This window comes from Gossypium hirsutum, chromosome D11 (genome assembly GCF_007990345.1).
Source record: "Gossypium hirsutum isolate 1008001.06 chromosome D11, Gossypium_hirsutum_v2.1, whole genome shotgun sequence".
Lineage (NCBI taxonomy): Eukaryota > Viridiplantae > Streptophyta > Magnoliopsida > Malvales > Malvaceae > Gossypium > Gossypium hirsutum.
The window spans coordinates 48,703,039-48,718,290 of record NC_053447.1 but is presented as its reverse complement, the minus strand read 5'-3'; the positions used below and the strand labels follow the sequence as shown (position 1 = coordinate 48,718,290).

The 15,252-nt window shown below is 36.9% G+C and overlaps 1 protein-coding gene and 1 non-coding gene across 3 annotated transcripts; both read right to left on the bottom strand.

Moving 5' to 3' along the window:
* Positions 1-192: 192 nt before the first annotated feature.
* On the bottom strand, positions 193-299 carry LOC121223967 (small nucleolar RNA R71). The gene has a single exon (XR_005921431.1). It is a non-coding gene; the product is annotated as a small nucleolar RNA R71 (small nucleolar RNA).
* A 10,654-nt stretch (positions 300-10,953) lies between these two features.
* Positions 10,954-14,212, bottom strand: LOC107913316 (uncharacterized). 2 transcript variants are annotated; one of them, XM_041104191.1, is made up of 2 exons: positions 14,119-14,212; positions 10,954-13,560 (listed from the first exon to the last, which is right to left on the bottom strand). In XM_041104191.1, the coding sequence occupies exon 2, from the start codon at positions 12,973-12,975 to the stop codon at positions 12,337-12,339; it is 639 nt and encodes a 212-aa protein (XP_040960125.1). In that variant the 5' UTR covers positions 12,976-13,560; positions 14,119-14,212; the 3' UTR covers positions 10,954-12,336. The 2 variants fall into 2 exon arrangements, with proteins under 2 accessions (XP_040960125.1, XP_016697352.1); XM_016841863.2 differs by having other exon boundaries at positions 10,954-13,221.
* Positions 14,213-15,252: the final 1,040 nt, after the last annotated feature.

Sequence of the window (15,252 nt, the reverse complement as noted above, 5' to 3'; positions counted from 1 at the left end):
TTTATGGAGGTGAGCGATTCTTTCAAGTTAGCTGGAGAACCCGAAGATGGATTACGATTGAAGTTGTTCCCATATTCACTAAAGGATAGAGACCAAGCTTGGTTGAACTCATTAGCACCAAACTCAATTTCAACATGGAAAGAGTTGGCGGAAAAATTCCTTATGATGTATTTCCTGCCTAGCAAGAATGCTAAGTTGAGGAGCAAGATCACTACTTTCCAACAAATGGATGATGAGTCATTGTATGAGGCATGGGAAAGGTACAAAGAATTATTACGGAAGTGCCGTTATCACGAAATCCCACAATGCATACAACTTGAGACATTTTATAATGGTCTCAATGCTCACATGAGGATGGTAGTGGACACTTCTGCTAATGGTGCTCTCCTTTCCAAGTCTTATAATGAGGCTTAGGAAATCATTGAGAGGATTGCTAGCAACAATTATCAATGGCCAACAAATCGAGTAGCGTCAGGAAGATGAGTCGCTGGAATACATGAAGTGGACACTTTTACATCACTCGCCTCTCAAGTATCTTCAATATCCTCAATGTTAAAATATCTTACTACTAATAGGTGTAATAGTTTTGCAACACAGCCATTGAATCAATTTGACAATGTAGCTTGTGTTTATTGTGGGGAAGGACATTTGTTCGAAGAATGCCCATCGAACCCAGAATTTGTGTATTACATGGGTAACCAGAATCAAAATCGAGAAAGGCAAGGGCTACAATCCAATTTCTATAACCTATCATGGCGAAACCACCCAAATTTTTCCTGGAGTAACTAAGGGGCAGGAACCAGTCACCTAGTTTTTCCCAACAAGCTCAGAAACCAGCCCAAGCTGAATCGTCCAATAGCCTAGAGAATCTATTGAAGTCATAAATGGTGAAAAGTGATGCTTCTCTAAGGAATTTGGAGAATTAAGTGGGCCAGGTTGTAGTTGAACTCAGAAACCGACCACAAAGTGCTTTACCTAGTGATATGGAGAATTCGAGGAATCTAAGGAAGGAGCATTGTAATGCGTTTACATTGAGGAGCGGAAAGATTTTAGGGCCCAATTCCGTCGAAGTTGAGAAGGAGCCAGCTAATGCTCAAGACTCAAAAGAAGTTAAACCAAGAATTGAAATTCCAGTTTCACCGGAAATTAAATCTGCAAAATTCGACAAGGTAACTTCTGAACCAGCTAATTCTGATCAACTAATAAATCTGTTAGATGCAGAATTGCCACAGAAAATAAATCAACCAGTTTTAGTAAAGAAACCTCCACCACCCTACCCTCAAAGACTTCAGAAGCAGAAGCAGGAAATTAAATTCAAGAAGTTCCTAGACGTACTCAAGCAACTTCATATCAACATCCCGTTGGTTGAAGCACTTGAACAAATGCCAAACTACGTCAAATTCATGAAGGATATCCTGTTTAAAAAATGAATGCTTGGAGAATTTAATATGGTAGCCCTAACAAAGGAATGCACTGCATATCTTCAAGACAAACTACCCCCAAAATTGAAGGATCCTTGATGTTTTACCATACCTTCAATATTGGAGCAACATATTGTGGTAAGGCACTATGTGACTTGGGTACGAGTATCAACTTGATGCCCATGTCAACATTTAGGAAGTTGGGAATAAATGAAGTTAGACCTACTGCGGTTACACTTTAATTAGCAGATCGATCCTTAGCACATCCGAAAGGAAAAATCGAGGATGTATTGGTACGTGTAGACAAATTTATCTTTCCTGCTGACTTTGTGATTTTAGAATTTGAAGCAGACAAAGAGGTGCCAATCATACTAGGAAGATCATTCTTAGCAACCGGAATGACTCTTATTAATGTGCAGAAGGGTGAGCTTACTATGCGTGTTCAGGATGATCAGGTCACATTTAACGTTTTTAAGTCCATGCGATTTCCTGACACAATTGATGATTGTTCTGCAGTGTCCAATTTAGAGGATTTAATCATGGAGAAGGAACTCAATTATGTTGAGGACCCATTAGAACAAATTTTGACATCAGATCCTTCAAATGATGAAGAGGAGGATGAATACTTAGCTTTGTTAGAAGCTAATCAAAGGGGATTTAATCCGCAATCCCGCTTTGAATCTTTGGAGTTAGGGAAAAGGGATTACGCCCAACCAAAAGCGTCAATCGAGGAGCCACCTAAATTAGAATTGAAGGTACTTCCCTCACATTTGAAATATGTTTATTTAGGTAACTCTTCTACTCTGTCTGTGATTATTTTAGCAGAATTAACTACTGAGCAATAAGAGAAACTCATCCTGGTGTTGAAACAATTCAAGAAGGCTATCGGTTGGACCATAGCTGATATTCACAAAATTAGTCCATCTGTATGCAAGCACAAGATTATCTTAGAAGATGGAGAAAAAGGGACGATTGATGGACAACGAAGACTGAACCCCATCATGAAGGACGTAGTCAAGAAAGAAATCATCAACTGGTTAGATGTGGGTATAATTTACCCCATCTCAGATAGTTCATGGGTAAATCCGGTCCAGTACGTGCCAAAGAAAGAAGGTATCACAATCATTGAAAATGTGAATGACGAGTTGATACTAACTAGAATGGTTACGGGATGGAGAATTTGCATCGATTACCGGAAGCTGAACAAGGCAACTAGGAAAGATCACTTTCCTTTGCAATTTTTGGACCAGATACTGGATAGGCTCGTAGGGCGAGACTATTACTATTTTCTCAATGGATACTCGGGGTATAATCAAATTACAGTAGCACCGAAAGATCAGCACAAGACAACATTCACCTGTCCGTACGGTACATTTGCATTTAGGCGCATGCCATTTGGTTTATGTAATGCACCTGCTACATTTCAAAGATGTATGATGTCTATTTTTACTGACATGGTTGAGAAATATTTGGAAGTCTTTATGGATGATTTTTCAGTATTCGGAGATACATATGATGATTGCTTAGCCAATCTAACCAAGGTACTAAGGCTATGTGAAGAACCAAACCCTGTACTTAATTGGGAAAAGTGTCATTTCATGGTACAAGAAGGTATTGTTCTAGGGCATCGGATAACAAGACATGGAATCGAGGTAGATAAAGCAAAGGTAGATGTTATTGAGAAACTCCCACCTCTAATATCTGTAAATGGTGTTAAGAGGTTTTTGGGCCACGCCGGTTTCTATCGAAGAATCGTCAAGGACTTTTCCAAATTTGCTAAACCCTTATGCAAATTATTGGAGAAGGACACAGTGTTTGAATTTGATGAGGACTACTTAAGAGCTTTCAACGATTTGAAGAGTCGGTTAGTCTCGGCACCCATAATAGTCACACCAGATTGGGATTTGCCATTTGAATTGACGTGTGACGCAAGTGACTTCGCGATCAAAGCTGTCATGGGTCAGCGAAGGAACAAAGTTTTTCATCCCATCTACTATATGAGTCGGACTCTGACAGGAGCTCAACTGAATTACACGAGAACAGAAAAAGAGTTACTTGCTATTGTGTGTGCTTTTGACAAGTTTCTATCTTATCTTGTAAGTACCAAAGTGACTGTTTATACGGACCACTCGGCAATTAAGTATTTACTTGCCAAGAAAGACGCTAAGACGAGACTGATCTGATAGGTACTTCTTCTTCAAGAGTTCGATCTAGAAATTTAAGATTGAAAAGGACTGGATAACCAAGTAGCAGACCACTTGTCCAGATTGGAGCTGCAAGAAGGGAACTCTCCTCTTATACCAATTCGAGAGACGTTTCCAGATGAACACATATTAAAGGTAAATCATGTCCATAATACCCCTTGGTTTGTTGATATTACTAACTTTTTAGCTTGTGGTTTGATGCCGATTAGTAAGACATATCATTAAAAGAAAAAGTTTCTTCACGATGTGAAGTGTGCAAATCAAATGATCAGGAGATGCGTGGCAGAAGATGAAGTACATAAGATTTTATACCATTGTCACTCAGCTTAGAGTGGGGGACACTTCGGAGGTACACGTACTACAGCCAAGGTATTGCAAGTCAAATTCTTTTGGCCAACACTATTCAAAGATACATATGCTTACATAAAGAGTTGTAATCGATGTCAAAGGGTTAGAAATGTCACCAACAAAAATGAGATCCCTCGAACAAACATCATTGAGGTAGAATTATTCGATGTTTAGGGTATTGACTTTCTCGGTCCGTTCCCTCCATCTTTTAGTCACAAGTACATATTAGTAGCAGTAGACTATGTGTCTAAGTGGGTTGAGGCAGAGGCATATCTGACAAACGATGCTAAGGTTGTAATGAAGTTTTTGCAGAAACATGTGTTCACAAGGTTTAGAACCCAAGAGTCATCATCAGTGATGAAAAGTCCCATTTTGTGAACAAGTGGTTGAAATGGTTATTAGATAAACATGGAGTGAAACACAAGGTCACTACAGCTTACAATCAGCAAACAAATGGGCAAGCTAAACTGGCAAACAAGGAGATCAAAGGTATACTTGAGAAGGTAATTTTCCTGAATTGACGAGATTGGTCCAAAAGACTGGATGATGCTTTATGGGCTTACAGGAAAGCATACAAGACACCTTTAGGGATGTCACCACCCTTAGAGTTAGAACACAAGCTTCTTGGGCTCTCCAACGACTCAACTTGGATCTTAAAAGTGCCAAAGAGAAACAGATTTTTCAACTCAACAAGTTAGAAGAATTCTGAATGTCTTCATACGAGAATGCCAAATTACTTAAGAAGAAACTCAAGAACTGGCATGACAAGCACATTCGTGTTTGAGAATTTGAAACAGGTCAGCAAGTCTTGTTATTCAATTCCAGATTAAGGTTCTTTCCAGGTAAGTTAAAATCGCGTTGGTCCGGTCCATTTATGATTCATCGAGTCTATCCATACGGAGTTGTTGAACTTCTAGGTAAGGGAGGTAATTTTCGAGTTAATGCTCAACGTTTGAAACATTACTAGAGAGATAAAATTGAACATAATCAAATCTCGTTCATTTTATCAAATATTTAATTTTTCTTGTTCTTCTGCTTGAATAAATTATTTAGGGTATATTTTCGAGATTAGTATGTTTAAATAAATTTTGTCTAGGAGATTGGAACTTAAGCAGGACCGCTTGTGACCTCTCCCATCTTTCCTAGAAATTGATTTTAATATAATTTCCCAAGAAATTATTCCCTAAATGACAAAATAAATTTATAGTTTTTCAAATAAAAAGGTCAATTTTGATCCAAGTTTTATGTTGCAACTCAATTTTTAATTTTTATTAAGTCTAGGAACTTAATTGAATTATTTTTAAAATTTTGGTTGCTCTTTTTGTAAATATTAAAAATTAGATGCCTCTTTTTGTAAATATTTTCATGGTTTGGCGAGTAAACCAATATTAGGTATGATAGTGAGATGGACAAATGAGTTATAATACTAAGGGTCTACGGGTAAGAGGTAGCCAAAGTCAGGTAAGTCTGCCAAGGATTATTTTGGTAGAAGTATCCATTGGAATTTTTCGAAAGAAGTGGATGCTTGTTGGGCCTAATTGAGTAGAAAGTCCATTGGAAAATAGTGGAAGAAACAGAATTCCATCAGAACTATATAGCAGGAGATGGTTCGTTGGGGAATACCCATTAACTGGGGTATCTTAAAAGATTAGATTAAGGTGAATGAGTACTTCGAGGGTTACATCGCGGGTTTAACTCCGCCCAAAAAAAGGGGGTGTTAATTCAATCGACCAAGTATCATTTTCAAACTCGCTAAGAAGGATATTAGAAAGAGACCTTATTTAGTAAAAGGATCAAGAATAGGTTAAGTTGAAATTTGGATTATCATCGAAATAGTACGACAAGTCGTTATGGGGTCAGAGTGGATTAAAGGGACCAAGGAGAGGATTCGCAGTTATTGTGAAGTCTTGGTTAAAACTCCAACAGGATTTTTCAGGCCGTGATGGCAATTCTGGGTATCCAGTAATGAGACATACAAGGAAAAGTATAAGGATAGACTAGAATAATGATAAACAGGGTCAATATCCGTAAGAAGTAGGGTTTGATAAAACATAGTTGTGGCTAGCGGGTATGTCCACCGATAGTTAGCTCAGAGAAAACAAGGCATTGGTTATGCTAGCGAAGTTTACAAATTCTCCTACAAAAGATTAGGGAGTTTACTTTTGTGTATAAATTTTCATTCTTTCTAAATTTTAAGAAGACTTCTATGAATATAATACACAGATCCCACTAAGTTCTTACGAACTTATGAAATTTTATGTTACAATGCAGGGTAGATGAAGACTCGGTAATCGAGTGGTGGGACCAAGCCAGACATCGCTAGATTACTAGTGTTGGGCGCGGTGATTGTTTCATGTATATACAAGGGCAACCTTAGAGGCCACCCCTTTAAAATTAAGTTAAAGATGTTTTCATTAGAGTACAAGTTTTAAATTTGTAAATAACTATTAGGTATATTAAGGTATCAAAGCTCTAATTATGATATGAGTTAAGTACAAGTTAAATTTTGAAATTTCAGAATTGTCTAAGCACGTTATTAAACCAATTAGAAACTTTGTTGAGATATTTGGGTTGATTGTAACATTTGATACTCGGACTTAGCGATCGGGTCAGGTATAAGGTGTTACATTATTTATAGATAAGTGATTAGATTATATTTCTTATGTAAACAAAACTTAAATATTATATAAACTTAATTTTTGTTTAGGTTAAGGGAGGACTGAGAGTAATCGAGACTCTGAGAGTTTGATAGAAAACTATTTTTTCAAGTAAGGAACATGTGTGTGCATTATTTTGTAAGCAATCAAAAGAGTCTCTTAAGTTGCAAAGCTAAGCTTTTGAGGGGGAAGCTTAATGGGAGGGTGATCTAGTCCTTCTACAATGGTGAAGCTGCTAAATTGATGAATGTCAGACCAATACTAAGACTTAAATCATTGGTTGTACTGTGAGAATCATTGCTCTGTGTAAGGCCCCATAGACATAGACTGAAGTCAAATTACCTAAACAATCTCGGCGTTCTTTATTATTTTCGCACTTTTTGGTTCGTGGTTGAAACTGTGGTCACAATTCCAAACATCATTTTAGCCACAGTTTCATTTTGTCAAGCAAGTACACCCCTATTGTTTCTACATCCTTTTCTTGTGAGAAATAGCTAATAAATGTTATAATTTATTTTATTTTAATTTTTTGGTTTTGCATTAAAGTTAAAGTAAAAAAAAATAAATTAACCATAAAATAAAAGGAGTTATAAACTAAACATAGTTAACAACAAGCTCCAATTTATATGTTTACAAGTTACTAATCCATGTGACAAGAAGGTATCATCACTAGTCCACAAAACATTAGTCAAATAACTTATACTAAAAAAACTAAAAGTAAGATTAGTATGACATTACAATCAAAACAAGGCCTACTATGTGTTGGTATGTATCAGCAGAATTTGGCATGTCATAGTTGATGAAAATTCTAATACGTTCAATGTCAATTCTCTTTCCAACCAAATCTATGACCATAACAATTTTTTATGACCCTTCTTAAATCCTTTGTGACGAGTAAACCTATAAAGCATCAAACAAAGGAAAAAAGCATGAGTTAATCTTGTAATGCATGAAGTATGAATTTGGTCTAGTAAGTTAAATAACTTACCTATCGTCCATGAAGGAATGAACTTTGTAGCAACCATTACAGTAAGTTAAATAAGCAGGAGATGAATATTGAAAGAATCAAAGGGCAACAATGATTGCCTTTGAGCAAACCAATCAAGATAAATGTATGCAACAATAAAGCAAGACAACCTGCAATTTGCGTACTTGTATATTCTATCGAGATAGCTTTGGATTGAGATAGTTGGCCAAGTTAGCCCAAGAAATACTAAAATCTTCTAAGACTTAACCCACAGATCACTGAGTTCTTATTACTAAATTTTCAATATGTAATATCAAATCAAAGCTTAGCCTCACCCTAAAGGCCATTAATCTCAAATTGGTACTCTTGAATCCTTATGAGTCAATAAGCGCAAGCCACATGAACAAATATCAAAATTTTCAACAATAACAAAAAAAAGTAGGCAATATGGTCTATAAAAAATGTTAAAGTGACAACCATTAACCTCAAAAGAAAACAAAAGTTACAACCTAGAAGAGTATTTATTGATATAGTTGGTGACTGTTAACACCTTTAGTGAGTTGTTAATGTATTGTGTATTGAAAGAATGAAACTATACTGGGTATTAAAAGAATAGAATGAAAATGTATTGAGTATTGAAAGAATTCTTTGTATTTAGTCTAGTATCTCGAGTTTGTACATTATAGAAATAGTATTTGTAGAATATATGAGTAACTGCTATTGCTAACAACTTAACTGCTTGAATAACAAACTAACAGCTAATAAGCTAGCTCAATAACAGGGTTAGCTAGCATAGTCCTTATCTATACTCTTAACATTCACACATCTTCCTGATAGGTAAAACCCAAAGAAGATTCTGAAATCTTGCAAAGGATGATACAGAGAGTGGCTTGGTAAGAATGTCAGCAACCTGATCACATGCAGGAACCTCACCAACAATAACGGAGCCATCTGCTACCTTTTCGCGAACAAAAAATAGATCAAGCTTGACATGTTTGAATTTAGAATGTAAGACAGGATTAGCAGTTACGACAACTGCACTAGAGTTGTCACACTAAATAGTAGGTGGATCGACACTTTGAAGTTGTAACTCCTTTTAGTAACGAGACTAACCAAGTAATATAACTGGTAGCTACGTCCAGACTTTGATATTTAGCCTCAGGCATAGACCGTGAAACTACCTACTGTTTCTTGGAACACCAGGAGACAGGTGTGTGACCAAAATACACACAATAGCCCGTCGTAGAGCGACGATCATCAAAATCCAACCCCCTGTTAGCATCCGCATAACCAAGTAAAGAAAGATGGGCAGATAGACGAAAAAAATCCCATAATCAAGTGTACCGCATAAATATTGTAGGATTTGTTTTAAGGTGACCAGATGGACAGTAGTAAGCGCATGCATGAACTGACATATACAATTTACCGTATAGGCAGTATATGGACGAGTCAGGACCACATACTGTAAAGCACCTATAAGGCTTCTGTACTCAGTAGGTTCACGAAGACGATCCCCGTCATTCTTGGATAGAGTAGATGAGCTAACCATTGGAGTATGGACACTCTTTGCATGAGATGTAGAAATCCTGTCAAGTAGATCGCGGATGTACTTTCTCTGACAAAGATGAAGACACCCTATGGAGGAACGAGTAACCTTAATCCCTAGAAAATAGTGGAGATCACCCATATCTTTAAGTGAGAACTCATCATTCAATTGTTGAACAAAGCTATTTATACAGTTAGGCACACTTTCGATAATGATAATGTCATCCACATAAACAAACACATAAAGAGTGGAGTTAGTCGTAATTCAAGCAAACATAGATGTATCAATTTTGGATATAACAAAGCCAATAGAAAGGAGAAAATACTTTAATTAATCAAACCAAGCACGCGGAGCTTGACGGAGCCTATATAAAGATTTCTTCAGACAACAGACTAAAGGTTTGCCATTCAAACCACATTGAACATACCCTGCAAGTTGTTGCATGAACACCTCATCAGCAAGATCACCATTCGAAAAAGCATTGTTCACATCAACTTGACGGAGCTGCCATTGTTTGGAGGCTGCAATAGACAGGATGACTCAAATAGTAGCAGGTTTTACCACCGAACTGAACGTTTCCTTGAAATCATACCCAGGTACCTGAGAACATCTTTTTTGTGACTAACCGAGCCTTTAGACGGGCGATAGTGCCATTAAGATTTTTCTTGACTTTGAAAAGTCATTTACATCCGATTTCCTTGTTATTAGATGATAACGAAACAAGATCCCAAGTGGAATTATTAATGTGAGTATCATATTCAACTTGGGCTGCAGTATCCCATTCTGTGGTAGAAAAGGCCTCCTCAATTGTGTGAGGCTCAACAGCCTCAACAGAAAAAGTCTTGGGCTTAAAAATGTCAACCTTAGACCAAGTAACCATCAAATGAGTATTTATCGGAGGCAAAGAGGATGATGGAAGAAGAGGAGAGGATGGAATATTAGTGCTAGGCACGGTAGGACTAGGAATACCATCACCATAGGGTAAGGAGGAAGGACTATGTGGCTCATGGTCAAAGCCCACCTCAGCCTAAGGATCATCAGAGACAGAGGGTGAGGGGCAGAAACCAAGAGGTGAAGATGATGCAGGCGGTAGAGCGGGTGAAAGCTCTATGGGCCGAGGAGGGACAGTCTTAACAAGAGGAACAAAATTTGGCATAGGACCAGACGAAGACATGGAACCCCTTGTAGTAGACAAAGGAGACAAAAACCTTTGTTCATCAAACACAACATGACGAGAAATGATGATCTTACCATATGGCATAAGACATTGATATCCTTTTTGTTGAGGACTATATCCCAAGAACGTACAAGGTTGAGAATGAAAATCCAACTTATGACGCAGAAATGGACGTAAATATGGAAAACAACAACACCCAAATAATCGTAGATGATCATATGTGCGATCTTGTCCATAAAGAGCCCTATATGGAGTCTGTCCATTCAGAACTAAGTTAGGAAGATGATTGATGAGATGAACAGCATTGCAAAATGCATAGACCCAATATTCCATAGAAAGATTCACTTGGGCCAAAAGTGTGATACCCATGTCAACCATATGCTGATGTTTGCATTCAGCCACCCCATTCTGTTGGAGGTATGTGGACAAGACAACTGATGAATTATCCCTTGAGTTCCTAAAATAGACGTGAAAGCTCAAAATTCTCCGCCCCAATCACTCTAATATCCTTTGATATTTTTCCCGAACTGAGTTTTGACTAATTGTTGAAACTAAGCAAAGCAATCTACCGCCTGAGGCTTTTGACGAATAAGATAAATCGACGTAAATCGAGTGCACATATCAATAAAGGATACATAATACTAATTACAACCACATGCAACTGATGTAAGCCCCCATAGATCAGAGACAATCAAGGCAAACAAATCATTATATTCAGTAGTAGAGTTGAGAAAGGGCAATTTATGAGACTTCCCTTTTTGACAGGCAGTACAAACATTATCAAGGCAAAATTTAGTGGAAGCAATATTACATTTATCTAAAATAGATTTCACAATAGAAACAGAGGGATGACCAAGGCGTTTGTGCCACAGAGAAAAAATAGCACCATTGTCATATTTATTCTAGAGTCCAATGTGAGTAGTAGAAGGAGCTTCAACAGACTGAGCAGACGCAACCGCCGGAGAAAAGTGATAGAGCCCATCACGAATATGGCCCCTTAGTAAAATTTCCCGAGTCATGATGTCTTTAACAACACAATATGTCAGATGAAATTCAAAAAAAAACGTTATTGTTAGTGGCAAATTGAGATACAGATAGGAGATTCTTCTGTATATTCGGTACGCACAAAACATTAGATAAATGAAGCAATTTAGACTGTGTGGGTAAAATTGAATTACCAATAAACGAGATCTTGGTGGGAGTCCCATCACCCATTAAGAGAGAAGATGTACCTGAGTAAGCTATAGAGTCATGCAAAGCAGAGGCATTGCGACATACATGATGTGTAGCCCCTAAATTTGGATACCAAGATAGAGTTCCAACGAGCATCAGAATATATGAATTAGTGCTGTCACAGTTTGAACTGAATTGAGTGGCATTAATATGAGACCCAGTGGAGTCAAAAACATCGGATGCATGCAAGTCGGGTAGACGAGGGAGCTCAAAGTAGGGGTTCGACCTAGTGTAAACATGAGCCCTTGGTTTGGTCCGCCAAGGAACAGATAGCCCAGACACATTACAAACACCCCACCACCTAAAGCCCTAAGGTCTCGTCCATGGCCAAAAGAAGCAGCAAACTCTACACAATTCGAAGTTGGCCCATTTGGATGAGGAGGAGCTTGCAGCCCAAAGGAAGAGCCGGCTCCCCCAAATTCTTGACTTGGGCCAGAAAGCAAGTGCCCATTGAAATGACCAAGCCCAATCGGCCTAGCATTAGCAAACCTAGGCACATAGAACAGCTCATGCCCAATTCCAATTTGGAAGTAAAGGCTATCATCACTTTGTAAAAATGGGTTAAAACCCTATTATGTCGAGACAAAGGTCGTGCAGCATACGGCCAAAAATTACCTCCCGAAAAATTACCCTACGGCTTCACCAAGGAAGAACCATGAAGCGGACCAAAGACCAAAGACGAAAATGACACACCAGGACCATGACGATCTGCCAGATTTGACGCCCGAATAACCGACGACAGGCCATCGTAATCACAGTTATAACGGCAAAAGCACCTCTGGGCTAAATGCCCGAACCGTCTGCAAATCTGACATTGTATGTAAGATTGAAACCCTCTCCTGCGGCCTCCAAACAGGGGATGACCACCACGGACAGAGCCCACCATAACCGGCGACGAACGATTTCCAAAAGATTGGCATGAAGAGGCACGTCTTGTACCGCACGCACCTGGCGGCTCTCATACTCAAGTAACACGTTGATGAGACATTGAAGTGGCAGAGGCTCCGACGAGAATGACTCTAAGGTAAGGATAGCATCGAACTCTGGAGGTAAGCCCGCAAGCACTATTTCTACCTTCTCTGCCTCCGAGATCCGAGATCCGGAAACCTTTATCAAGGCACTTGTATTTTGAATCTTCGCTACGTATTCTTTGACTGAGAGACTACCTTTTTCAAGTGAGTGAAGATCGTGACAGAGGCGACAGAGCTTCGTACCTGTGACTACAGCAAAGAGATGAATGGCGGTATTCCACACATCACACGCCATTCGAGCCCCTGTAAAAGAAGATAGGAGTGAGGGATTAATTATGGAGAGTAACCAGGAAGCAAGTAACATGTCCTGTTGAACGAACGCCGAGGCATCTGGATTTGAAATGAGCGAGCCTTCTGAAGACTGCACAAAGCTTGGCGGAATAGGTAACATTCCATCAAAAAAAATGGTTAACTCTTATCCTTCGATGATGAACCAAACATGTTGCTGCAATTGAACGAAAGTGTTGTCATCCAACTTGATAGTCTCATGGTGTGGAAATGATTAGACGAGCCTAGCACCAGTGAATGCCGAACATCCATGTTCGACGGAGGCTGAATCAGCAGAAGCTGTAGTGGTCATGGAAGCAGACTAAGAACAGGTCTCCAGCACCTTAGACGATTGATACCACGTTAACACCTACGGTGAGTTGTTAATGTATTGTGTATTGAAAGAATGAAATTGTACTGAGTATTGAAAGAATAGAATGAAAATGTATTGAGTATTGAAAGTATTCTTTGTATTTAGTCTAGTATCTTGAGTTTGTACATTATAGCAATAGTATTTATAGAATATATGAGTAACTGCTATTACTAACAACTTAACTGCTTGAATAACAAACTAACAGCTAATAGGCTAGCTCAATAACAGAGTTAGCTAGCACAGTCTTTATCTATACTCTTAACAATGACCGATGGTGAAGAAAAACCATTGTAACGAGAATAACATGGTAGAGATGGTGGTAGTGCTCCTCTCCAGCTATGGCCATCAAAATAGCAAAAATGTGTACTAATGGTAATCAAAATGCTATGAAAATTGAAATTGAAGCAGCGATGGAAGTGTTTAAAGAAATACAATGGAAACAAAGATGAATTCAACATTTTCTGCAATAGAAAAAAGCTCGTGGATTTTACAAAAATGGGGATTTAGAAAATCTAATTATTTACAAAAGACTAATCAAAATGAATAAACCCAGAATATGATCAACAAAATTATTGTTTAAAAAATGCCCAAAAATTAATTTAACATATTCATACTCCTCTAACATTTTCATACTAATCGACTTTCAATGGCAAATCGCCTTAGCCTTCCATCGAGCAAGACTTAAGTAAAAGAAATAAAAAAAAAAAAGAAGGAAAGGAACTAATAAGGAAATAAGTTGGAAGTGACGATGAACTTAAAATTTTCGGCAATAAAAAAAAGTTGTGGATTTTACAAAAATGGCTTATTCAGAAAATTAAGTTGTTTACAAAAGGTAATCAAAATGAATAAATCTCCAAATAAATTAAAATATTTTCAAAACAATAAAAACCATACCAATTAACCCAATTGATTCTTGAGCTCCATCAAGCCTTTCTTGAGTCTTCTTCTTGTTCCTCGCGTGTGGTTATCCATGGAGCCTTTTTAGTGAAGTGGCAATTCTCCCTACTATTATCGAAAATATTTATCGAAATAATTTGAGTTAAATTAAAAATTAAATATATTTTAAATTAAAATTTTATTACAGTAAATTAATTTTATTTTATATTAGGCATCTGAATTTAAAATTTGAAAACTTTTCAAAATTATTATTAAAGACAAAATTTTATTTTTTATTTTTTTATATGTTTTTAGAATTTTTTAGAATTTTTTATAATTTTTTTAAAATATATAAATTTTGGTATTTTTATAAATTTTTAAAATTTTAAAATTTATTTTAGATTTTTTGCAATTTTTGTTCAAAGAGAGACCAATTTATTCATTTTCAAACTTGACAAGAACCAAAAGGGTATTTATACAAATTTATTATTCGAATTATTCGAATTGTAAAATTTAACTTGATTCAAATTCAAAACTCGAATTATTTATTCGAGTATACTCGAATAAATCTATTTGATTAACTCAAAATTTGAAAAAAAATCGATTTTTTCAAATCGAGTCAAGTTTTACTCACTCTTATATAAGGACATCAAAATGAGAGAAAATATGTTTATTCAATTTGATTTTGAAATAATCAAAGTTGAACTATTTTCACTTTTCAAAAAATCCCCCATGTGGAGCTTTTTTTGTAGTTTTTTCTTTTCTTTTAACTTCATTTTGGTTACAAATTCCATTCCTATGGGGTGGAATCATCATAATTAATTATAAATTTACACTCTCTTTTTTTACGATATTTACTAGGTATGGATGGAACCCATTTTTTATTCCTATTTCATCCTTGTTCCCCATTGTTTTCATATACGTGTAATTTTTTTATATTTATATGTTTTTTTTGTCGGTTTTACTATTTAAGTTTAATTTTATTTGAGTCTCAAGATAGTATTCAGATAAAACTCTCATAATAATGATGACTAAATAATTGGAGAACAAGTCCGCTGCCATTTTTTCCGACTATTTGGTTTATACATGTAATTATTGGTTAAACACAGCTGTAAAGTATGCAGGTTTGAGCAGGGGTTAGAGAAGCCATAT